The 23169-nt window shown below is 32.3% G+C and overlaps 1 protein-coding gene across 1 annotated transcript; it reads right to left on the bottom strand.

Annotated features, from left to right (window-relative positions):
- Positions 1–4396: 4396 nt before the first annotated feature.
- LOC149140667 (expansin-B16-like) lies at positions 4397–22320 on the bottom strand. The gene is made up of 6 exons (XM_089451039.1): positions 22214–22320; positions 5556–5839; positions 5210–5322; positions 4939–5135; positions 4682–4811; positions 4397–4591 (listed from the first exon to the last, which is right to left on the bottom strand). Exons 1-6 carry the CDS (start codon positions 22318–22320, stop codon positions 4397–4399), a joined length of 1026 nt encoding a protein of 341 aa, XP_089307165.1.
- Between the last annotated feature and the right edge of the window lie 849 nt (positions 22321–23169).

Below are 23169 nucleotides of genomic sequence, written 5' to 3'. Positions count from 1 at the left end.
ATTCCTCTCCTTGGATTTGATCAACGACTAATGTTGATCCTTTTCTTTGTCACCGTGTAAGCTAATCCTCGTTTGTTCTGTCAAGGAGGTAGGTAAGCTTGTTTTGCAAGGAGAGTGAAGTTATGTCAAGGAGTTTTGCATAGGGAGATGGACTTGCAAAGTTGGATTGAGTAGATTGAGCACAATTTCAATCTCGGCATGCACAGTTTTTTCAAATTGGTTTTTTTCCCTTCACCTAATCGCCACCCACTACATTAACAAGCAAGTAGCTGACGGTGGGATGGATAGGCTGGACAAAGACACTCAAATCGGGTTGGATAGTCTGGACGAAGACGGTCACATTAGACGGAGTCATATCGCTGCGTTAGATCGGTTGGTGAAATGCTACCAATCGGAGATGAAAGTTTTTCCGTCCAACGGACGAATGTGGGAAATTCCTCTGCTTGCGTAAGCTACTCCATAATACAATGCACAATGGCTGCAAAGAGATCACCTGTCTACCTCACCATAGTAAAGCGTTCATCCGTTATGTGTTTAGAAATATCTTAACACAACAATAACCTTTACTATTGATCGTAATGTATACGCGCAACTCGTACAAAATACTGCATGCCACGAAGTTGATAAGCTGATGCAACATCTATATAATGCATATTATTAGAATTTATTTAGATGAGTGTGAATTATTGGTCATGATAACTAACTCACATAAATCACATGCATGGAATTTTCAACCTATCAAATTTCCTTGGTAATGTAGTTTTATTAAGGTGATGATTACTACTATCATTATCTTTCAAAATTGAATATGATTTATTGAATCTTCCTATAACTGATTATTTTAAATATTTTAAATATTTTAATATTTATCTCAATATTTGAAAAGTATAAAGACAAATGTTACAAAATAATCTTAGTTGTGTGGATTTACAAGGTTAAGAAGATTGATAGTATGCCACATACTTTGAGCTTGAGTATAAGCTAGAAATTTAAGAGAATTTTCTTTTTATCTTCAACCATATGAGTGTCACAAAGGTAAAAGACAACTTCATTCCAAGGTGTTTTGGACCTAGATTCATTAAAACTTGTTCTTATTTTATCAATATTTATTTTCTTCTTTACACTAGTTAAGATTTAATAATATTTTTTATTTTAGAGATTTTGGTTAATCACCTCCTTATTATATCCTAGTTTACTTTTTCACTTTAACTCTTTATAGCCCCATAATCTCTTTTAAAACTTTGTTATAGTAATATTTTTAATAGTATCCTTACTTTGAAATATGATCTCCTCCTTGATCCATTTTGTCAATCGGACATCCTTTGTTATCCCCATTTCTCTAAATATTGGTTATCCTTATGCTATCCTTGCTTAAGTAAGAAGTGGTTTTTCTTGGAGTTGAAAGTAATTTGAGGAGACCTATTTTCTTCTTTATTGTTTAACCTCTTCCAATACATAACATACCTAGTCATAACCATGATTCTAATGGGTAAAATACTTTCTTCGATCAAGAGGATAGGGTAGGGAATATGTCCTTTTATATTATATTATAGGTTATAAACTACTTTGGGATCTGTTCTATCTTCTTCCATGACTCTTTCTAGAGATACTACATCCCCAAACCTCACACTTTCACAAAGTAACTTGGGTGAAAAGACAATCAAAGAGGAGTATTATTTTAATCCCATATAAAAAGATCAGTTAAATTGCAATTACAATTGTTCTCAAGTCCATAATAAGCTTTCCAGCTTCCATTTATCATTTTTCTTAGTGTAATAATTCTAGTCGAGCTTTGTGTTGGATATAAATTCCAAGATATTTACATCCCCAAACCTCACATTTTCACAAAGTAACTAGGATGACAAGACTATCAAAGAGGAGTATAATTTTAATCCCATATACAAAGATCAACTAAATTGCAATTAAAATTGTTCTCAAGTCCATAATAAGATTTGCATATTCCATTTATCATTTTTCTTAGTGCAATAATTCTAATCGAGTTTCATGTTGGATATAAATTCCAAGATATTTGTACAAAGGAGCTACCCACTCTTTCTGGAGATACTACATCCCCAAACCTCACATTTTCACAAAGTAACTGGGATGACAAGAGTATCAAAGAGGAGTATTATTTTAATCCCATATGCAAAGATCAGTTAAATTGAAATTACAATTGTTCTCAAGTCCATAATAAGCTTTCCATCTTCCATTTATCATTTTTCTTAGTGCAATCTCTTTCTGGAGATACTACATCCCCAAACCTCACATTTTCACAAAGTAACTGGGATGAAAAGACTATCAAAGAGGAGTATTATTTTAATCCCATATACAAAGATAAGTTAAATTGCAATTACAATTGTTCTCAAGTCCATAATAAGCTTTCCATCTTCCATTTATCATTTTTATGTTAAATTGCAATTACAATTGTTCTCAAGTCCATAATAAGCTTTCCATCTTCCATTTATCATTTTTCTTAGTGCAATAATTCTAGTCCAGCTTTGTGTCGGATATGAATTCCAAGATATTTGTATAAAGGAGTTACCTCGTAGTTGTTGTGATATATGAGAGTGTCATATGTGATATTTTTCGATTTAATTATGATGACTTCTGTTTTTTAGTATTAACAACCATATCCATATTGGGAAAAAATCTTGGAAAATTCTTAATTGTTTTCCAAGATTATAAAGACTCCTTGCAAAAACAAAAATATCATAGTCCTAAAAAAGAAGAGCACTGTGTGTTGTATATGTCAAAATGGGTAAAAACAAAGGAAATATTTCTTGACAATTTCCTTTTTAAAAAATCATAAAATTAGAAATATTGTTTTTATACAACTTTGTCATAACCATCTTTAACTAAAAAACATTTATCTCATCAACTCGAGATAAACCTCTTCCAAGTTTTATTTTTAATAAAATTTTATTTAAAAAAAATAACACTAATTTTTTTTATACATTTACCCTTTATATACTTTAAATTGAAGTTATAAAAAATTTATTAAATCAAGGACTCACATGACTATGTGGATGTGAAAGTAAAAAAGTGATTGAACTCCATGATATTATGATTGGTAAAAGCGACTAATTTAATTTGCATAAATGAGTTTTTTATTATTACTATTATATACGAAGTTTTCAATATTTTTAAATTCTTAATTAAAATGTAGTTTTATTTTTAAATTGATTATAAGTATATTATAATTTAATTTTTTTTAAACCTTTCCCATAACTGCAACAGTTTATTCTATAACGAAAATAATCACTTAGAAAATCCATTTTATATATTTCGTAAATAAGTGACCGTCCCCACCACCCATGTTTGATATTCATGGATGCAATATGAAAGTTTGGATTGAGAAAAAACCAACGAAGTCTACAATTTTACAGTAGTGTGTGATATGAAAAGACAGCCGATCTTCGAAAAAATGGTGAATACTTTTGGCATTTTTGAGGATTAGAACGGTTGTACAGTTGTGTGTGTGATAATAAAGGTTTTTTGAAAAGAGACCATGTTTGGAAAAATGGCCAATGACTTCTGGCATTTTAAAGAGTATTGGAGCTACTGTTTCATTTTGGTGTGCAAATATTGTGTTCATGGTGAGGTGGCATTTTAAAGAGTATTGGAGCTACTGTTTCATTTTGGTGTGCAAATATTGTGTTCATGGTGAGGTGTTCGTTCAAAGTGTTTGGTGGCTTCTGACTTCTCAGATATGTCTGAGAATAACCACGTAATGAAATGAATATCGACCATTTGGTCGACTGAATATTATTAAATATAATAAGGACTTGCGGGCCAAATGGACATTCATTGCGAGCAAATAGAAGAATAAACTTATGTTCAGACCACCATATGTGTGTGTGTCTATATCGTTTCAGGTAACATGCAGCACCACCATCTCCATATAAAATCTCCAGTCGATATGAATGGCAACTCAAGGTGTAGCAGTCAGGGAGGTCGATGGCAAAGAATTACGGAATGGAGCTACATATTTGTAAGATTGTAAAATTGAATCGGAGCTGTTATTAAGCAAATGAACAGGTAAAGTTGGCGCAGATATCTTGAAGTGAGAAGCAAAGAAAATGTCAAGAAAAAGTTGTCAAGACAATATAAATCGAACATAACAATTGTTTTTGAGACGTTAACTGAACTGAGAGATAGAGCTTCGAATACCGGCGAAATATATGGGTGAAATGGAAATACATATCTCCAATACAACCCTAAACTCAAAAATTAACTAATACATATCTCCAATACAACCCTAAACTCAAATTTTAATCTATATTTAGACAATAATTAACGCTTATAAAACTGAACGCCTAATGCACTTCTAGCTATGTTCACCACGTCACAAATTTGTGCACTTACTATAGACTATAAGCTGCATAAGCTGACATCGTCAGTCATAGTTGACAAGTGATCTGTACGTAGCGCTGGGTTGCCAATTCTGTGGAATAACATTATTTGCAGTGAGCGTTCTTCCAGTTGAAAGCGACTGCAAGCGAATAGAGAATGGAGCTTGTAAAGGGCCGCTATTCAAACACCAATTTGCGCCCCATGTCTGTTGCATTCCTTGCCATGTATCAGAGTTTGCCTGCATACATGACAATCCAAACATGAATTTACTTGTAATGATGGATTGATAGACACAAGTGGAATTGAACTGATCTTTACGTTAACAAACCTGCTTTAGATCAATTGCGCCAAGATCGCCATCTCCATCTTCGTATTCAATAAGGACCGCAAACCAATATTCAGTGGCGCCTTCGTTAACGTGGAATGCAATATTCTTCCCCGGATATTCGCAAGGCACACTATACAATAACATAAGAAACGAAGGGTTATAGAGTAATCGAATAAAATGATACAAACACTATAAAGGAATTCAACTCTGCCAAGTCCTCGAATCTATTTGACTGTGGAGTACGAGTAGATGAATACCGTTGGAACAAAATAGAGACGACTCCAGCGTTAAGTAGATGTGAAGATGTACCAGGAGATGCCATGTTGCTGAACGCAGTACCACTGAGGTCAAAGTGTATTTTGCCAGAACCTGAGCAGATTCCACCAGGACATTCATCTGTAATAACCACCGTCACCGCGCTCTGGGAACATAAACCATTCTCCGTGCACTTTACCTGGTTACATGAAACATATAATAAGCTAATTTTCCATCAACAAAACAGGAAACTTTATAAATACCCAAACAGACCTGATAGCATGCTCCGCATCCTTTCCCGTCTTTGAATAGGGCCGGACTTCCTGCAGCTATTTTTGATTGGAAAGGGTTCTGATTCACCAGGCTGCCATATCCGCATGCACCACCTGTTACAACGGATTAATTTAATTTCTTCACTCGCACATTCATATCTTTAAATGATTCTCAAAGCTCAGGAGATAAATACTATAAATAAGACAAACAATCTTAACGTGTTTGAATATGCTTGGGACGGTGAGGGTTAGTAGATTGCTAAATACTAGAAATATATTAATTATCAATATCAAAAATATAGAATAAATAATTATCGGCCTACTTAAGAACTTAGCGCTGCCCTTACCCTCGCTTCCGTCACCATTTGGACTGCCATACCATGTAGCAGTGGCTGGCTGCCAATCACCTCCTCCTTCTGCTAACTTATGTTGATTGACATTCACAGAAAGAGCGACTTCACAGCATATTAGCATTACGCAAGCTACCTCATAAGCCAAGCAGAGCGTCATCTTCCTCATTTTGAGACGAAGGTAGAAAGCATGGACGCTCAAAGCCTCTACTGCAATGCACATAAAGAAATTGGAAGAATAGCGCGTATTTATAAGAGCTTCAAAACTGTAGCGATTTGGTCTGTGCAAGATTCTCAGTGTAAATCAACTGTCAACTAATTTGTTTTTGCCGCTGCATATTCTTTTATTAAAGTCATCCCCGTCCTGCAGCAGGCCCACCCGTCCTTTTAAATTTAGAGAACCCTATGATGGATACGGATGCGATGGCGGCTAAAATGACAAAAACAGAAAAAAGAGATCGTTATATTCGTTGGGTGTTGTCAAATGAACTGAGCGATGCAATTATCCTGAGTGTCCGAAAGTCAAAAGATCAGCTGAAAGATTCGGGAGATTTGAGCGCTAATTGTAATTGATGAACTTAAAGCGTGAGAGGAGGCGATAATAAGGGAGACGATGGTTGAATTTCAGGCTACGAGAAAGGACTGTAGAGGAACAAATGAGAAGATGTTCATAATTTGTATAGGACAAGGCATATGGGTAAGTTGTTTCAGTGTTAGCTTCTATGTATTTTGGCCATGACTGAAGTGTTACCAGAGTGAGGTAGATTCAACACAGATGACAACTTTTTTGTCATGTATTGAAAATAGCATATAGAGATTTTCCAAAGATGGCACCATCGACTGATATTTACTCAAAAATCGTGAAGAGTTCAACGCACTATCACAAAACCAATTTCTTTTTATTTCATACGATGTTAAAATTGATTGCAGGACATCACATGAATTCCAGAATTGGATCGCTTTCTTCCGTATCACACGAATATGTGAAAAGAAAAATGAATTTGTTTGCCAAAATTCATTGTTTCACACAATATTGTCAAAAGCAATTGAAGGACATCACATGCGTTCCAAAATCAGATCCCTCTCCTACGATACCGCATGTTATGTGAAATGAAAATGAAATGTGTTTGCTAAATTGCGGTTATAACACAGGGACAATGCAAACAGTGGACGTTGAATCTCCTTGGCAACTAGATTAGAATTCAGCTTCTTGCATCTTGCTGGGCAACGGAAAGTGATCGGCCGCTTTTGTTATGCAAACCGGTAACCTAGAACAAAACCGATATGATTGTGTAGGAATTTTCAGAAGTCAAATAGATTTGACTCACGTCTAACAGATCATACAACAGACGAGGATTCTCTCTTTGATCCACGCAAAATTAAAATAAAAAAAGTCCAAATCCCTATAATATTTATATTATAAATATAAAATTGTGTATTTAATTTCTCTTCCATATTATAGTGGTTGTAGGTGTATAATCCTGTTTGGTGTAGCTTTAAGAATCTAGTCCATGTTCTAATATTTCAAAACACGTGTACACAAATAACGTACCTCTCCAACGTATTTGACAGATAGAAAGAGATTATAAGTGGCCATAAGATCCAATCAGTTGAATACCCAAACATACAGGGAAATAATAACAATTTACAAATATTAAAAGGAAAAAAATTATAAATCTCTATTGGTGTTAAGTCCTCTTTGGGAATAGGTTCAAAGGTTCTGGAATTGGTTGAACATAAATAAAAGATAAATTCCAAAGATTACATATTGTAATGGATCATGGATGATTTAATTAAAATTGTAAAGTACTAAAATATTCTAGATATGTAGTTATTAGAATAAGTATTTATGTTTGCTCTTTACAAGGGATTAAGGCATGACCATGAATAAAAATGGTTGCTTTGTTATTGTTAAAAAGAAATCTTAATAACAATGATTTTAGTAGGTTCAAAGTGATAAATAACAATATCATGATTAATGGTAAGCCAGTTTAATTAGATATGAGCAACTCTTAGGTTTAAACAAACATAAACTATAGATTTATAGATGAATGCTTTAAATCATGGAGAGTAAAAATTAAGAGTAATTGAATTCTTTAAATCATGAGTGAGTAAATAAAAATAAAAAAATTAAATTAAGATTATTTTTTTTGAATATGTGGCCATTTTGATTGAAGATAGATTTTTTGTTTTTGGAAAATAAATTTATTTTTCATTTCTAGTACTTTCCTTAGTTAAAATTTATATCCATAAATTATAGTATTTAAATCATATTAGAAAAAGAAAAGACAATTTGAAAACTTAGCCATGAGTTAAGATTAGGTTTGAGGATTTTTTTATTTGCTCTACAAGACATTTATGACAAATTAGTATTATGACAAAAATAGTATGGAGTGTATTATGTATCTTTATAGTATCAGAATCAAATTTGGAGGAAAACATTACTCTTAGGTTTGAGGATTTTTTTATTTGCTCTACAAGACAATTATGACAATTAGTATTATGACAAAATTAGTATGGAGTGTATTATGTATTTTTATAACATCATATTATCAAATTTCGAGAAAAACATTACTCTTACTGTTATAAATATATAGAATTTATGATGTTAAATTTAAGTTTTAGACATGTCTTAAATAATAATATTAAAATAATAACATTTTTTAATATTTAAATGTGGTAATAAGATATTTTAAAAGTAATATTTTTTTTCAAATATTTTATAACTATTTTAAATAATTAAATAAAAGTAATTATCAATTATTTACAAATTTATTTTAGTAATTTTTTTTTTTTTACATATCTATTTTATAAACATTTTAAATTATTGATAAATGTAATTACAAATTATTTACAAATTTGTTTGAATAAATCTTTTTCACATATATTTATAGAGTTAAAAAATATGTTATTGAGCCTGGAGGCTCATTGAGTAGAGATACTCATTCTACAACCTAGTGTGAAGGCAATGTGTATGTATTTCCATGCTCAAATTGGAGTTGACACACGTCCCTCTTAAAATAAAAATGAAATATTCTTTAGATAGAAAATAAGTTGACACATGTCCCTCTTAAAATAAAAATGAAATATTCTTTAGATAGAATAGCAATGTCGGTTATAATAAAAAAGAATATATGCATGTTTAATTAGTGGTCCATATGAACTAATATAATTTCATGTAAAGTAATTAAAAGTAAAAAAAAATATGTGAGTAACCTTGATTTTTGCACTCTAAAATGAGTTTGTACGTGACGAAATTAATCTCTCTCAGTTCATGTTAGATCTGTGGTAAAGATGGATATATGTTGGTTCTACAACAAAGAGTGAAGGAGATGTGTAATTATGTTTGTGCTCAATTTGGAGATGACATGTGTTCCTCTTAAAATAAAAATAAAATATTCTCTAAATAGAAAAGTAGTGTATGCTATAACCATAGATCAACCTACATTAAAATAGTTTTTTTATTTTTTATTATTAATATATTTTTAATATACATCACATTAAAATATTTTCTTTTAACATTTTTTTCTATATATAGATATATATGAAGTTTTACCATTGGCCATTTTGGGTTCCACATTTTAAGAACCCATGGTATTTGAAACTTCATATATATTTTTCTATATATAGAAAAAAACATGTTAAAAAAAATATTTTAATGTTGTGTATAATAAAATATTCAATGTGAGTTATAAATAAAATATTTTAATATGAATTAACATTGAAGTATACTTAAAATTATATTAATAAAAAAAAATCATTTTAATATGAGCTAATAAAATGATTCAATGTACACACATATAACTATTGACAAAATAATTTTTATGGTTAAAAGGTTTGAAGTGGTCTTAATATTTTACAATTTAATCTTTTAGTAAGAATATGTTTTTTTTTGTCGAAATCAAACAAAGATTTATTGGACTTACAAGTTTATGTAATCTCTATAACATTCAAACATACAATTTAAACAATGAAAAATTACAGGTTTTCTTTTGCATTATAAAATACGTTTGCACCTAAATAAATTTGATCCTTCTCTGCTCATGTTAATTTAATGTACAGTCAAGTATTATTATTATTATTATCTAGTTTTAAGGTCACTCTTTTTATCTCATTGAGCCAAGAGGCTCATTCTACACTCAAGTATTATTATTATGAAGGTCATGAACAAGCCAGACACCAAATTGGTGTATGAGTGCTAAGTCTTTGAAGGCATACATACTCTATCCCCTCTCGTTTTGAACCGGTGACTTCTTAGGAGGAAACACATGTTGTTAAGCATTAGGCCCATTCAAAATGTTGGGATGTGTAATTTTGTGCTTGCTCAATTTGAAGTTATCATTATTAAAATAAAAATGAAATATTCTCTAAATAGAAAAGCAATATCCCATATAATAAAAAATAAAAATAAATATCTCAGAATAAAGACTTCTGTGATTCATAATTAAAAATAAATATCCTATACCTATTTTGTTCATTATGATCTAAATTATAAATAAAATATTTTAATATAAATTTATATTGACAAATACTTAAAAATATATAATAACACAAAAACTCATTTAAATTTACCATTAAATACACATATTCTGTAAAACATTTTAATATTAACTATCTATATGTATATATTACGGTATTTATTATATAACATTAAAAAAAATACACATTATATTTTAGACTATAACTTGAAAGAATTAGTTTATACTCGAAAAAATTTGATACGTGGTAAACTGTGAACAATGCTTCAACTCGCCAGATGACCTAAATAAATAAAACCGCAACGCATCCAAAATCCTATGTGCTTTCGTTTAAAGCGGTTGCCCCGACAAGACGTCCGAGGGACACTATTTTCTACAAGATTGTCTCTCTATTGGTCTCTTTTTAAAGTTTTGTATGGTGACTTGTCTAGCAGTATAATTTCCTTAATTCTCTCTGATTTTTCATCCATATGAGTTAAGCTAGATTATGTATGAGTTGAGCTAGATTATGTTTGATTGTACTTTGGCAAAAACAAGAGTTTGTTATAACTTTATTTATTTTGAAGACTCAAGTTGTATTCAAAATTCCACAACAATATGTATATATTTACGTTTTAATATTTTTTTGATTCTTATTTATATCTTTATGGGTATACATTTATGTTCTTGTTTCTTATTTTCCTTCATGGGAATTTGATTGGATTATTATATGTAATTTTTTCTATGACAATAAGAAAGTTTCCCCAATTCCCTTTGGAAACAAGCATATATAAATAGAGTAAAAAAGTAGTATTCGTGATAGTTCATGAGTAATAGTATATTTTTTTTTTGTTCTAATTTCCTTTTGATTCCAAGAATTGGAAAAAAAATTGGTAAATTTTTTATTTGTGTTTTTTTAGCAGGAAGAGATGGTAGTGGAAAGAAATTTTAGAAAGAAAAGTAGAGTACGAGGAGGGTATGGTACAAGTGGCTATGGAAGAGGAAGTGGACAAGATTTTGGAAGAGAGTACGCTAATAAAGGAAGTGGATATGGTATTCAAGATAGCTTTCGTAGTGCTTTAGCATATAGTTTCTCCACGCAACCTAAATGAGGTGGTGGGAATCAAATTTCCAAATCGATGCTGATTGGACAACTTCAAACACATCCAGTATGAGAATAGGGAAAAAGACTATTTGTTTTCAAACCTAGAGACACAGGGGTTTCACCTAATGAACCTATGTTACATTATGTATGTTTGTGACATATTAAACAATATCCATAATTTGACTACGTATTGGAAAATACCTCTAAAAATCACATTATTTAACCCCCTACAAATACGAACCCAATACACCTTCCCAATTTAAAAAGCCCCTACTTTCTCTAGATATTGTAGGTATCCAATTTTCATTAACATATTTTATACCCATTTATATTTTTTTATTAATTTTGAGCTCCATTTTTATACCTGCCAATATAAAAACCCCCATTTTTTATACATGTCATTTTTCCTCAATATATATCCCCCAATATGAACACACGTGGTATGGTATTTCTCCCCAAGTGAAGCCCACATGCCCATAGAGCTCCCTTTCAACATTTCTTTTGCTAACCCAACCATAGATGTCTTGACCTTAAGGTGACCCATCAACTATGAGATCAAGGGAAAATACTACTGCATGTTTTAGGACCTAGAGAGGTCACTTTCCATTTTTTTGTTAACCCAACCAGAGATGTCTTTCCCTCTTCATGAATGAACTATTTAGATACAAATATCACTCTACTCATTTATTCCTATTGAAATGGAGTTGTTGGATGCTCTTGACCTATCAAAGAGTTTGTAGATGCATAATTTTCTGTGCCATCTATGGGTTGTAGGTATGTATTATGTGTTCTCTATGCATTGGGGGTTCCTTTGTGCCATTGGGGTCTATTGTCTCTTTTGCACCATTTGGGTTAGTATCCACCACAAGAAGTCTAAAAATCCTAGAAACCTAGTAACCTATCAAATGAAGTGCAGACAAACATCATGGCTACAATAAAAGTTACCTTACAACATACAATAAATTTTTAATCAAAATAGAAGCCAACTCTCTTGCATAAAAGAGTCTGGAAGTCATGCAACAATAGGGATGATTAATCATGTGTCATGAGGAGGGTCATCCTCATCTTTGGGGTTGGTGTCCAACCTTCAAAATTCTACTTAGGGTCTGTGTTGATAGCTCCCCTCCCATTGTTGCCTTGTTTAGGCTCAAGAGGCTTCCCAACCTATAAGATATCCAATGTTAGCACCATGAACCTTTTATTCTGTTGAACAAGAAAATGAGGCTAGCTATTTCACTTCTTTGCACTCTTGGGAAACATGGTGCTTGGGATGAATTTCATATTTGTGGGAGTGGGAAAAGCATGCAGGGGATCTAGATATTGATTTCCTTCTCATGGTGCTAAGAACATCACCCTAGAACATAAGTAGTTGGTTTCGTGCCAAATCTCCATTTTGACCATCTAGGCTATAAAATAAAAGTAAGTTTGCACCTGTCATAACACCATTATACTATGTAAGCCTTCCATTAATATGAATGTTTAAAAAAAAAATTATATCTTTATTTCCAAGTGAAGAGGAGGACTTATATTGTAATTAACTCACGAGGTTTGTTGGGTGAAAATATTATCGTTTAATTCTGTTGTAGTACTTGCCCAACTATTTAATTTGTCAATCCGAGGTTCGTAGGCTTACGAGGCACATGCACTATATATGCAGGACCGAAGTGGAACTAATTTAATCTAAATTACTGAAATCGAATTAATCTAGGAAGGCATTGAAATACTAACTAGGAAAGCAGGAAATTGCATAAGGGGAAAGCAATACAACATGTGAAGAATTGAATGACAAACAACATATGTGAGCTCACAACAATAAAACTATCTCAAATTATATTACAAGAATCAAATTACAAATCATGAAAGCATAACAATAAAAGATGAAAAACTAAGAATTCCCTTCTCATAATTACAAAACTATTTCTTAAAGCTAATCTCCATTCTTTCCATTATTCATTATTATCCAAATGAAGAGAGAGCACTCTCTTATATACATGAGGAAGATAACCATCTCATAATTACATATCCAATATTCTCTCAAGCACTCTCAACTAATTTCCCATTATTACAAGATATGATCCCTTTGAATCCTCCACAAATCTCTCAAGCATTTTCAACTACTTTCCCATTATTACAAAATATGATCCCTTTGAATCCTCCACAAATCTCTCACATATCTTGGATAAGATATGCTAACCAAATCCTCCATGATTTTCTCCTTAGGAATAGGCTTGCATAATTATCTCCTTAATATGGTGGAGGAGATATGGATAAGATATGCCAACCAAATCCTCCATGATTTTCTCCTTAGGAATAGGCTTGCATACTTATCTCCTTAATATGGTGGAGGAGATATTTAAGAAGTCTCTCAGAATTAATTCTTCACATATTTCCTACACATCACAAAACTCACATATTCTTGAGATATATATAAAAATATGTATATTTTCTAATATTTAATCATAAATTCACTTGTAATACAAAAATGAATAAAATGGAAAATAAGAAGGTGAAACCCAACTGTATTTATGAAAATTATATGATAAAAGGTTAATGGGATGATGAAATGTAAGGAATAGTGAAGAAAAAGGTGGATGAAAATATGACATTTCTGAGTCCCAACATCCTCCCCAACTGAACTTGTTGCATGTCCTCATGCAACCATGCATGGGTGTCTTTAAGAACATTTGGCATCTTGAACTTTGGCTTTACATGATGATGTATTTTAATAATGAATGTTTCCAGGATATGTGAAAGACATGAGTAACAACTTACATTTTCTTATGGTTGGTTCTTGTCTGACAACCATGAATACAAAGAATGTTGGTTCTTGTGTTAACAACCTTCATTTCTTTTTTTGTTCTCTTTTCTTCAATAATAATGTAAACACTCACTGGAAATCATAATGTGCATAAGAAAGCCCTTTTGTAATATTAATGAAGCATGCCAATATTGCGTATGAAGCAAAGTGCAACAAAGTATCATTGGAAAATAAATGTTGGTGAATGGTAAATGAGAAAAATGGAGTGATAGTGGTGAAGAAATAGAATCATGGTAGTGAATATGTAGTGAATATAGTTCTCCCCCCCCCCCCCCCCGCCACTGAATTGGTTGCATATCCTCATGCAACTTGACATGGCTCATGAAAGGAAATGTAGCATGGTGAGGGAATTTTCCAAAATATTCAAGTTAGCATATAAGGAATTGCATGATTAAAGATTAGAAAACAACATACCTCTACTTACCCAAGAATGATGAACTATGCAATAGGAATGTAGCTACTGTTGCTGCTGGATCAGGAAAATGTGACTGATGTTGTTGTAACTGGATCCTGGGAAATGAAGGAATCTGAACGGCTGATGCTGAATCATGGAAAAGATAAACGCTGAAAGTGGAACTGTGGTACTCTCATAGATCAGAATTCATGCTGCTGTAACTGCTGAGGGGGTCGTGAAAAAGTGTATAGTCTTCACCTGCTACTAAACTTCTTGGTACAATTCTAATCATGCGAAAGAATGTGTTGATGTCGAGCATGAAAAGAAATCATTGGATTACCAGCCATTGATGCATGCCATTAACCAATGCGAGGCAACTCACCATTGATGTCAATGAGTGCCAAGGTACCCAAGTACATCTTGCGAAATGCGAATAAAGGGGTTGACGTCGAGCCATTTGCAAGATCTGAAGATCAAGGGACATTGATGTATTCCCATGATCGTCAGCGAGAGAACTTGCCATTAAGGCATGCAAGCCTCTAAGTACTCAAAAGGAACTCTAGTCTATTTCCCAGATAAGGTGCTGATGTCGATGGGGCAAGACTTGTTGAAAGGTGGGCCTTAAGGAATCCCACATCAGTCAACGCGAGTTTGTACAAAAATATTTGGTAGGACTATAAATGGAAAGAACTCACAGACAAGCAGTGTGGATCAGCATGGTGAGGAAAACAAGGCAATGTAATCATGGAAAGGGAATGAGTTTTATTCAAAAGGAAAACTAGAAGGCAAAAATAAACTGAAAAGGATAAAGGAATGTATGCGATTCAAAAAAATAGGCGTGCATGAAGTCGTGAAAGATAAGGTAATGGAAGATGGCTGCAACATAGGGATGATTTAGGCGCTTGGAAGGAAAAAGGTGAGTAGTCATGACGCAAAAGGATCTTTGTGTAGTGGAAAATGTCATGATATGTGCAGTGAAGAATTAGTTCCTTCAAGCATCCAATGATGCATGTTTCATTGTGATTTCAAGAAATCACTTTTGCATTAGATTGTCTTCAATTCTTAGCACCATTCCTACATAAAAGTTGTCACCTTTGTGTGCCATCTCCATCGATCATTCCTGTATGAAGTGACTCAAAAACAAATTAGCTCATTTTCAGGAATTTATGAAATGTCCATTTTTTTTTTTAATTATTTTTCGAAGTTACACTAATCATGGATGAAAAGGGTGTCGCATCGTAATATTGAGCTTTCTGCATAAGCTTCTCTTTGACCTACACAACACCAATCTCATTTATTTTGTTAGTATATGCATCCTAACTTTTTCCCACAAATTCACAAAAAAAATTCCAATATAATTTTATTTCCCTCCAACTAGAAATATTGCATGTCCCCATGCAATGTACTCATTGATTGTGCAATACTTTTTCAAAATGTTTTTATTGCTTTGCAAGAAAATTGATTTAAAACATTTGAAAAGGCTTTTTGTATTTCTTAGGGAACAAGTAGTTAGTTTATGAATAAATGAGGGCAATTTTATTTTATTTTATTTTATTTTTATTTTTATTATTATTATTATTATTTTAATAAATAATAAATTAAAAAAAGAAAAGTCGAAAGCATAGTGTTTCATTACTCAATAATTCAAACAACAACATTGTATTCAATTGATATCACTCCAAACAATGATGCTTTCTGCGCTTGGAGCAATTTATTTCTGTCTGTAGTATTATTTAGATATGGGTGTTATTTGATAGTTATGAATCGAACCCAATCAAATCTTCTGATATAAAACCCATTTCAGACGAATTTGAAAACGCAGATGCGTATTACCTCAAATGCATCATCTGAAGTTTGGGGAAAATCGTGTATCAAGCTGAAGGTCGACGCAACGGATCGCTTCTTCTAGGTGGTGTGCACAAGTATGAAGAACTTTGTCCATAGTTCTGTTTGCAGAGCCCGTAGCCACAATCCATTCATTGAAAGGATTGAAAGCCAAACAGTTAACGACCAGCTATGGAACTATCCTGCGCAGATTGTCTGGGTGGCTTAGCAAAGAGACTTCAAGAAAACAAATTAGTGTTAAGCATAAAAACATGCATTCGTATTGTTTTCAGGAATTTATTGAACCAAAAGAAAGGACAAAAAGAAAAACAAAACAGAAGGTTGTAACTCGTTGCATGTTACGCCCTGCATCCTAGTAGATAAGTCCACCTAGTGTGAATTGCTTCTGCGAACAAGGTGACTCTGGCATGAGAGAGCAGATGAATCTTAGAACTGTTACATTCCCATGCAAGAAAAACTTAGCTAGCAAAACATCAATTCCAGCACGCTTATTGTCCCAACCAAATTCGAAGCTGGTTTCTTCGGATCCAAACTCTAAGCCATTTTTAAGTATATATTCCCTATATGCTTTGTTCTTTGTGACCTTCAACAACCATGCTGCACCCCATATCAATTCATCCTTGTATCCACTATAGCTGCAATAGAAAGGACACACTCCTAATCTCAATGAAGGATCCAAATTCTAACACACTCCATGATAGCATCGTGGTTGTATAATCCATTGGAAAACCATATTTGACATTGTCTCCTGCATCATAGTACCCTCCTACCAAGTCCACGTTTGCTACTGAACCGTCTCGTAAGGTAGAGTCCCTTCTCCAGGTCATGCATTGATTTGGAGGCAATTTTCTTGATCTCTGGCCTTCATAGAGGTGAATGCGTTTGGACAAAGCAGCCTTGTAGTTATGGAGGGAGCCTGTTGTGGAGGGTTTCCCATTTATTTTCTTGACACGTTTGACCTCCACTGCTCCAGTGGTGCATTGTAGTAGGTGGTGGGTTCAGATTGCGCAGGGAGTGCCCGACTGTCTGCATATTGGTCGTTCTGGTGCAAAATCATTTGTGAGTCAAAGATCTCCTCTGAGTGCCTGGTGTCAGCATGTCGCCTCTAGGTGTAAAATCCTAAAAGCAAAATGTTATACGACAAGATATATCAAAATAAAATGCAACCCATAGCTTGATGTACGCTCCCTGGCTGTAACAACTTATGAAATCTGCATATTATGACATGACAGACAACCCAGAATTACCTGCTTTGGAATGAACGACTCTAATTCACCATGAGAAAAGGTAATTGGTAAATTCTAAAGGCTCGTGACCTGAAGACAGCAGACTCAACTCAGGATCTCAGCCATCTATCAACAATATCTTAGCAAGTACAGAACGATGAGATCCCCTTTTGCGGTTAGTGATTATAAATCTATCACTTTCAAGAGGCAACCAAATGCGAACACCAGATCCGCTAAGTAAGCTGGCTGGGTAACATGATGGGTATCATACCCAGAATAGGCACACGAGTACCTAAATCCCCCACACCCGAGAGTTTCCACTGCTTGAATTAGTGTATAATAAAACGATGAATGCTCTCAATCGGTCGAAGCGTTATATCCCATGATAAGAATGCTTCCTCCAAGAGAAATGATGGAGAAAAACTCGCAGCCAATAAGGAAGGGATCCGTCAAATAAGCAACAGCATAATCACTTAATCTCAATAAAGTATGCCGACGGACAGAAAATTTAGGAAGGCCAATCCATAAAAATAGTTATAGGACTGTGATATTTATGGGATTTGGTTCCTATTATCCTGACATGCGAAAAAGAATGTAACAACCCGTGGATTTTGGCCCATATTTCTCAATCAACATCCGCATAGTATCTTAGTTTTTGTTATGAAACCCAAATTAAACGAGAGAATTAATCATGGGAGAAAATCCCAGCTTTCGAAATATGCAAACAAAGAAATAAGAATTATCTTTTACTTTATTGTGGTTTCATTTGTTTGTTGCTCATCGTTTTGGTTTGTTGTTGCTAGTTGCAGATTTATGGCATCGCTACGCTACGGCTCGGCGATAAATGAATAGATGGAGACAAGAGATGGGTCCATTTTAAATATAATGGATCGAAGTGTTAAATAGAGAAAGATCTCCAAAATTTGGAGAACCCCATATAATCCATCAGGTTATCTTAAAAAATGTTGTCCAGTGCTTCCAAACACGTCATGGGAGACACTTAAATTATGCCATCACGTCATTTTTAAAACTGTATTGGAACATCACCAAAACCAATGGGCTTTGTCACTGAAGGATTTTAACTTCTTATCGATAGGTATGTTATCTACCATGCAGATTGGATCATATAGGCAGTACCTTCATTCTAGTTTCAAATTAATTTGCATTAGAAACATATTCAACATTCTTATTACAATCTTATATTTTTTTCAATTCATTTACTGGATATAAATTTATTTTGAATTTTAGAAACTTTTTCAAATATGTAAATGTAAAATATTTGGTAATATTTTGTAAAAATATTTGGTAATATTTTGGAAAAATATTTAGCTTATAATAATTTTATTTAAATTTTATAAAATTTGGTCCAATTTAAAGTAAGATAATTTTATGCAACAAAATTTGAGCCTATCAATTTTAGAAAGAATGAAAAGTAATATATTTATTTTTAAAAAAATATCTAAAATTAACTCCTAAAATTTTCTATAATTCTCTTTGAATAGTTACTTTATTTAAATTTCCCTTAAATTATTGTTAAAAAATCAAAATAATTATTTTCCAATTTTAAATTTAAATTTTACAAAATTAATATTTACATATTTTTAATATTAATATATTTCTCTTACTAATATTTATGTCGATTTTTAATTTCTAAAATATATATTACTATTAATAGGTCAAGTTTTATTTTAAATTTAAATTTTACAAAATTAATATTTACATATTTTTAATATTAATATATTTCTCTTACTAATATTTGTGTCGATTTTTAATTTCTAAAATATATATTACTATTAATAGGTCAAGTTTTAATAAAAAATTAGTTTATATATTTTAATGTTATAATTTATTTCACTAAATATTTTAATATTTTTCAATAAAATAAAAAATTATAAAAAATAATCAATTTTTTTTTATTAATATTTATATATAAAAGAAGTCTATAAGGAAATTGATGAAGTTAGAAATATAGAATTTGAAAATAATGAATATTACAGTGTTAATTATAACACAAGACAATTATATATATATATATATATATATATATATATATATAATTAGCAGAATTGAAATTTTTTATAATTTTATATTATTTGTATTTTGACATGGATATAGATTAAATTAAAATAGATTCATTTTAAGTATGGATTTAACATCAGCCTAGAGAGATCTAATTTCTTTAGGTGTAAAATTATTTTAGAGTGCAAAAAAAGGTGTAATGTTCCATTGTTTAAATTGTATTTTTGAATGCTATAGAAATTACATAAACTGGTAAGTCCAATAAATCTTTGTTTGATTTCCACAAAATAACATATACCTACTAAAGAATTAAATTGTAAAATACTAAAACCACTTCAAACATATATATATATATATATATATTACATAACATGTGTGTAACGTACCCCGGTAACCTCGCAAGTAAAAGCAGGGAGTTAGAATTTTTTATACAAATTACTCACAAGTAATTATCCAATTCACAACTCCACAATTCATCATTAACCATTAGATATAATGTCCATTAGTACATTAAGTAAATTGCAATAAAAGATAGTAAGTTGTATAACCATTAACCACCACTGTGGTAGTGTAATAACATAAACTGTCTCATGAATCCTTGCATTCATTTCATGAATTCCTTCACCATATTAATTAATCTCATACTTGGACATTATGGTTAGGCCATCAAATAAAGAACCATCAACATCAAGGATTCATCATCAAACTGACACAAAAGGCAATCACACCATTGAACACCAATATACCCTGGAAACCCCGTAGGGTGAAAACCAGCAATCGTTTAATCTTATTATTAAACGCTCGTGAGGGTTTTCACCCCTCACTCAATGGTTTATAAGGGATTCCATTCCTTAACCATTGTTATAAAATCATTACAATGAATTATCATTAAGTTGTCACATAACTAGCTAAAAGCTAATACATTTTCCATGAAACCCTTTTCTCACATACCGCCACATGCAACATTCCTTGTGGCATGATTGTTATAGCAATGGACGATGCTGCAACTCAAACTCATCTGCATGGACCATTAATCCTTTTCCTGCCACAATGTTAAACATCACTTTCCTTTGACACCAACCGCCATCATTTCCTGTAAATGTAGTTGTCAACAAGCTTTGGCAACAATATTAGATACTTTATTAATCAATCAATAAGCAACCTCTAAAAGTGATCTTTTAACATCTACTCATTTGCATGAGCAAGCATAACATACTAATTAACTAGTACATATATTCAAGTAAATTCTTGTTCTACTTTTCACAATGCTTATTCACACTAATGCATATTTCTCTTTAAGAGATCTAACCATTAGTTTTACAAGTCCATGTTTCCCTTTAAAACATATAACACATTAGTTATGTTTACATACACGTAATAAACTATTGTTTTCTGCACCTTTGCACATGCGTTATTTCCACATAGTTATTTTCCAAGAAATTAACATAGTTTCTTTAACATACAAAGAACACATCTCCATAACACAATGAATATTCTTTGAGTATCCAATAGCTTATCTTATAGCCCTTGTTTAATATATGCAACACATATTCCCTTTTCTAGAACTCTACCATCATTTCATGTAAACAATTACTTACTTCTTTCTTAAAGGAAGTCATCATAACCCCATTTCTCTATCTTCCTATAAGTAAGTTTCTCATGCTTTTCCTTTCAAGAAATTATTATAGATACCCATCTTTACGCTTAAAGAATCAAGAAACAATAACAAGGTTAACTTAACCTTTTATGCACCAAAATCAAGAATTCGATCCAACTCATCTAGAAAAACAATCTTTTTAAGAGATTAATATTTCCAAGAATGTTAACATCGATTATCATTACTTACAAGAAAGTCAACAGAATACTTTCTTTACCAAGAAAACTTATAAAATATTCAATCTTTTACCGCATGCATCAACATATTTTCTTTACCAAGAAAACATATAAAATAATCATCTTTTACTGCATGCATTAACATGTTTTCTTCACCAAGAATACATATAAAATATTCAATCTTTAACTACATGCATTAACATGTTTTCTTCACCAAGGAAACATGTAAAATATTTAATCTTTTACTGCATACTATTATGCATATATTATCTATATTTGGTAAGAAATGCTTAATAAGATACCCAAATAAAACAAACATATATTTTTTCTTCAAGAAAGTGAGCAAGTTACTTATCTTATTCATGGCAGCCTCCTTGTCTCGATCACCTCTATTCTGGAAGCTGAACCTGCCAGAGACACTGGAAGCAATTTGGAATAGCCAAGAGAAGAACCCAACAAGGGTTTGAGTAGATTTTTTAGTCTGAATTTGGTTTTGAAGTGTACTGGCTCCTCTCTTAAAATATATTGGGAAGTCCTCATCTGCCTCGTGCTTCTGTCTCTCGTGCAGCAGTCTATACATCATTATAGTCAACTAATAATCTCAAAAGAGTTGCCAGCTCTCTATAATCACAAACTTGACGTTGGATCCAATGCAAAACCTGCAAATCCACCTCACAATAGGCTCCAGCAGCTATTCCCTCTATGCTTTATTTAGCAGTAAAGCCCAGTCTCATCACAAGCAGGCTTCCGCCATCATTTCAGGTGAGCCGACAAGCATAACAAATCGAAGGAAGTAGGGTAACTGGGAGGGAGACGAGGGAGATATGCGAAGGGTAATGGCATCCTTCTCGCGTCCAGTTCCCATCTATCTAGTCATTTACTTCCCAGAGGAGTTTGGCCTCTCCTCTTTCCAAAAGTAACCACTGCGGTAACAAACCGGCAGTTGTATTGCATTCACTTGTGAGTGCGGCCTCTAGGCTTCTTCTTCTTGTCTCGTTTGGTCACCTTGGGCGTCTGCCCTCTCACTTTCTCCGCTTGGGCAAGGGAACCATGAACCTTACTCATTGTGATGTGGTAATGTTGCAGGAACTCCAAACCAAAGGAATATGGTGGTGCGTCTGAATTTATGTAAAAGGAATCAATATGGAAAAATGAAAGCTCGCAGAGGTAACACACTAAAAAAGTACACAACCCCCTACCATCCAAGAAGCGTTTCCTTTTTACCAAGATCCCTTTCTTGATTTCCCTCAATTAGTTTCCAAATATCAAGAATCAGTTTGTAACTGATTTGTAACTCTTTGATTTTACAATGAGTTATTTGGTTATTTACAAGAGGAATATTACAATGTGAGAACCATTTTATCAGCGTTTTTTTTGTTATTAATATATTTTTAAATATATTTAAATATTAATTCATATGAAAGTGCTTTATTCATAATCCACATTGGATATTTTATTATATACAACAATAAAATATTTATTTTTAACATTTTTTCTATATATAGATATATATGAAGTTTTACCATTAGAAAAAATTGTTAAAATAAAATATTTTATTAAAATAAAATTTTGAAGTTTAACAACTATAACTTGGATTTACAAAAATCCTTGTCGGATTTTCTCTAAATATGACCGGAATTTCCATAACTTTCCGGGCAACTCCTCCGCCTCGTTAGACTAAGCGATTTTAATGTGGTATATAATATATATCCAATGTGGGTTATGAATTAAATATTTTAATATGAATTAATATTAATGTATATGTTGGTTATAACTGACACTACTTTTCTATTTAGAGAATATTTTATTTTAATTTTAAGAGGGACATTTGTCATGTCCAAAATTGAGCATAGACATACTTACACATCGCCTCCACACTAGGTTGTAGAATGAACCTCTTGGCTTAATGAGAGC

This window comes from Pinus tabuliformis, chromosome X, assembly GCF_031772625.1.
Source record: "Pinus tabuliformis cultivar Carrire ecotype Pingquan chromosome X, CPIR1, whole genome shotgun sequence".
Classification (NCBI taxonomy): domain Eukaryota; kingdom Viridiplantae; phylum Streptophyta; class Pinopsida; order Pinales; family Pinaceae; genus Pinus; species Pinus tabuliformis.
This window is presented reverse-complemented; position numbering and strand designations above follow the sequence as displayed.

Bases quoted from the DNA above. Each gene is read 5' to 3' on its own strand.
- LOC149140667 (XM_089451039.1), bottom strand. From the start codon at position 22,320: ATGAGTAAGGTTCATGGTTCCCTTGCCCAAGCGGAGAAAGTGAGAGGG. The intron at 5,323-5,555 runs GTAAGGGCAGCG...CCGTTGTAACAG, and splicing joins AAATGGTGACGGAAGCGAGG to GTGGTGCATGCGGATATGGC. The intron at 5,136-5,209 runs GTCTGTTTGGGT...TCATGTAACCAG, and splicing joins GATGCGGAGCATGCTATCAG to GTAAAGTGCACGGAGAATGG.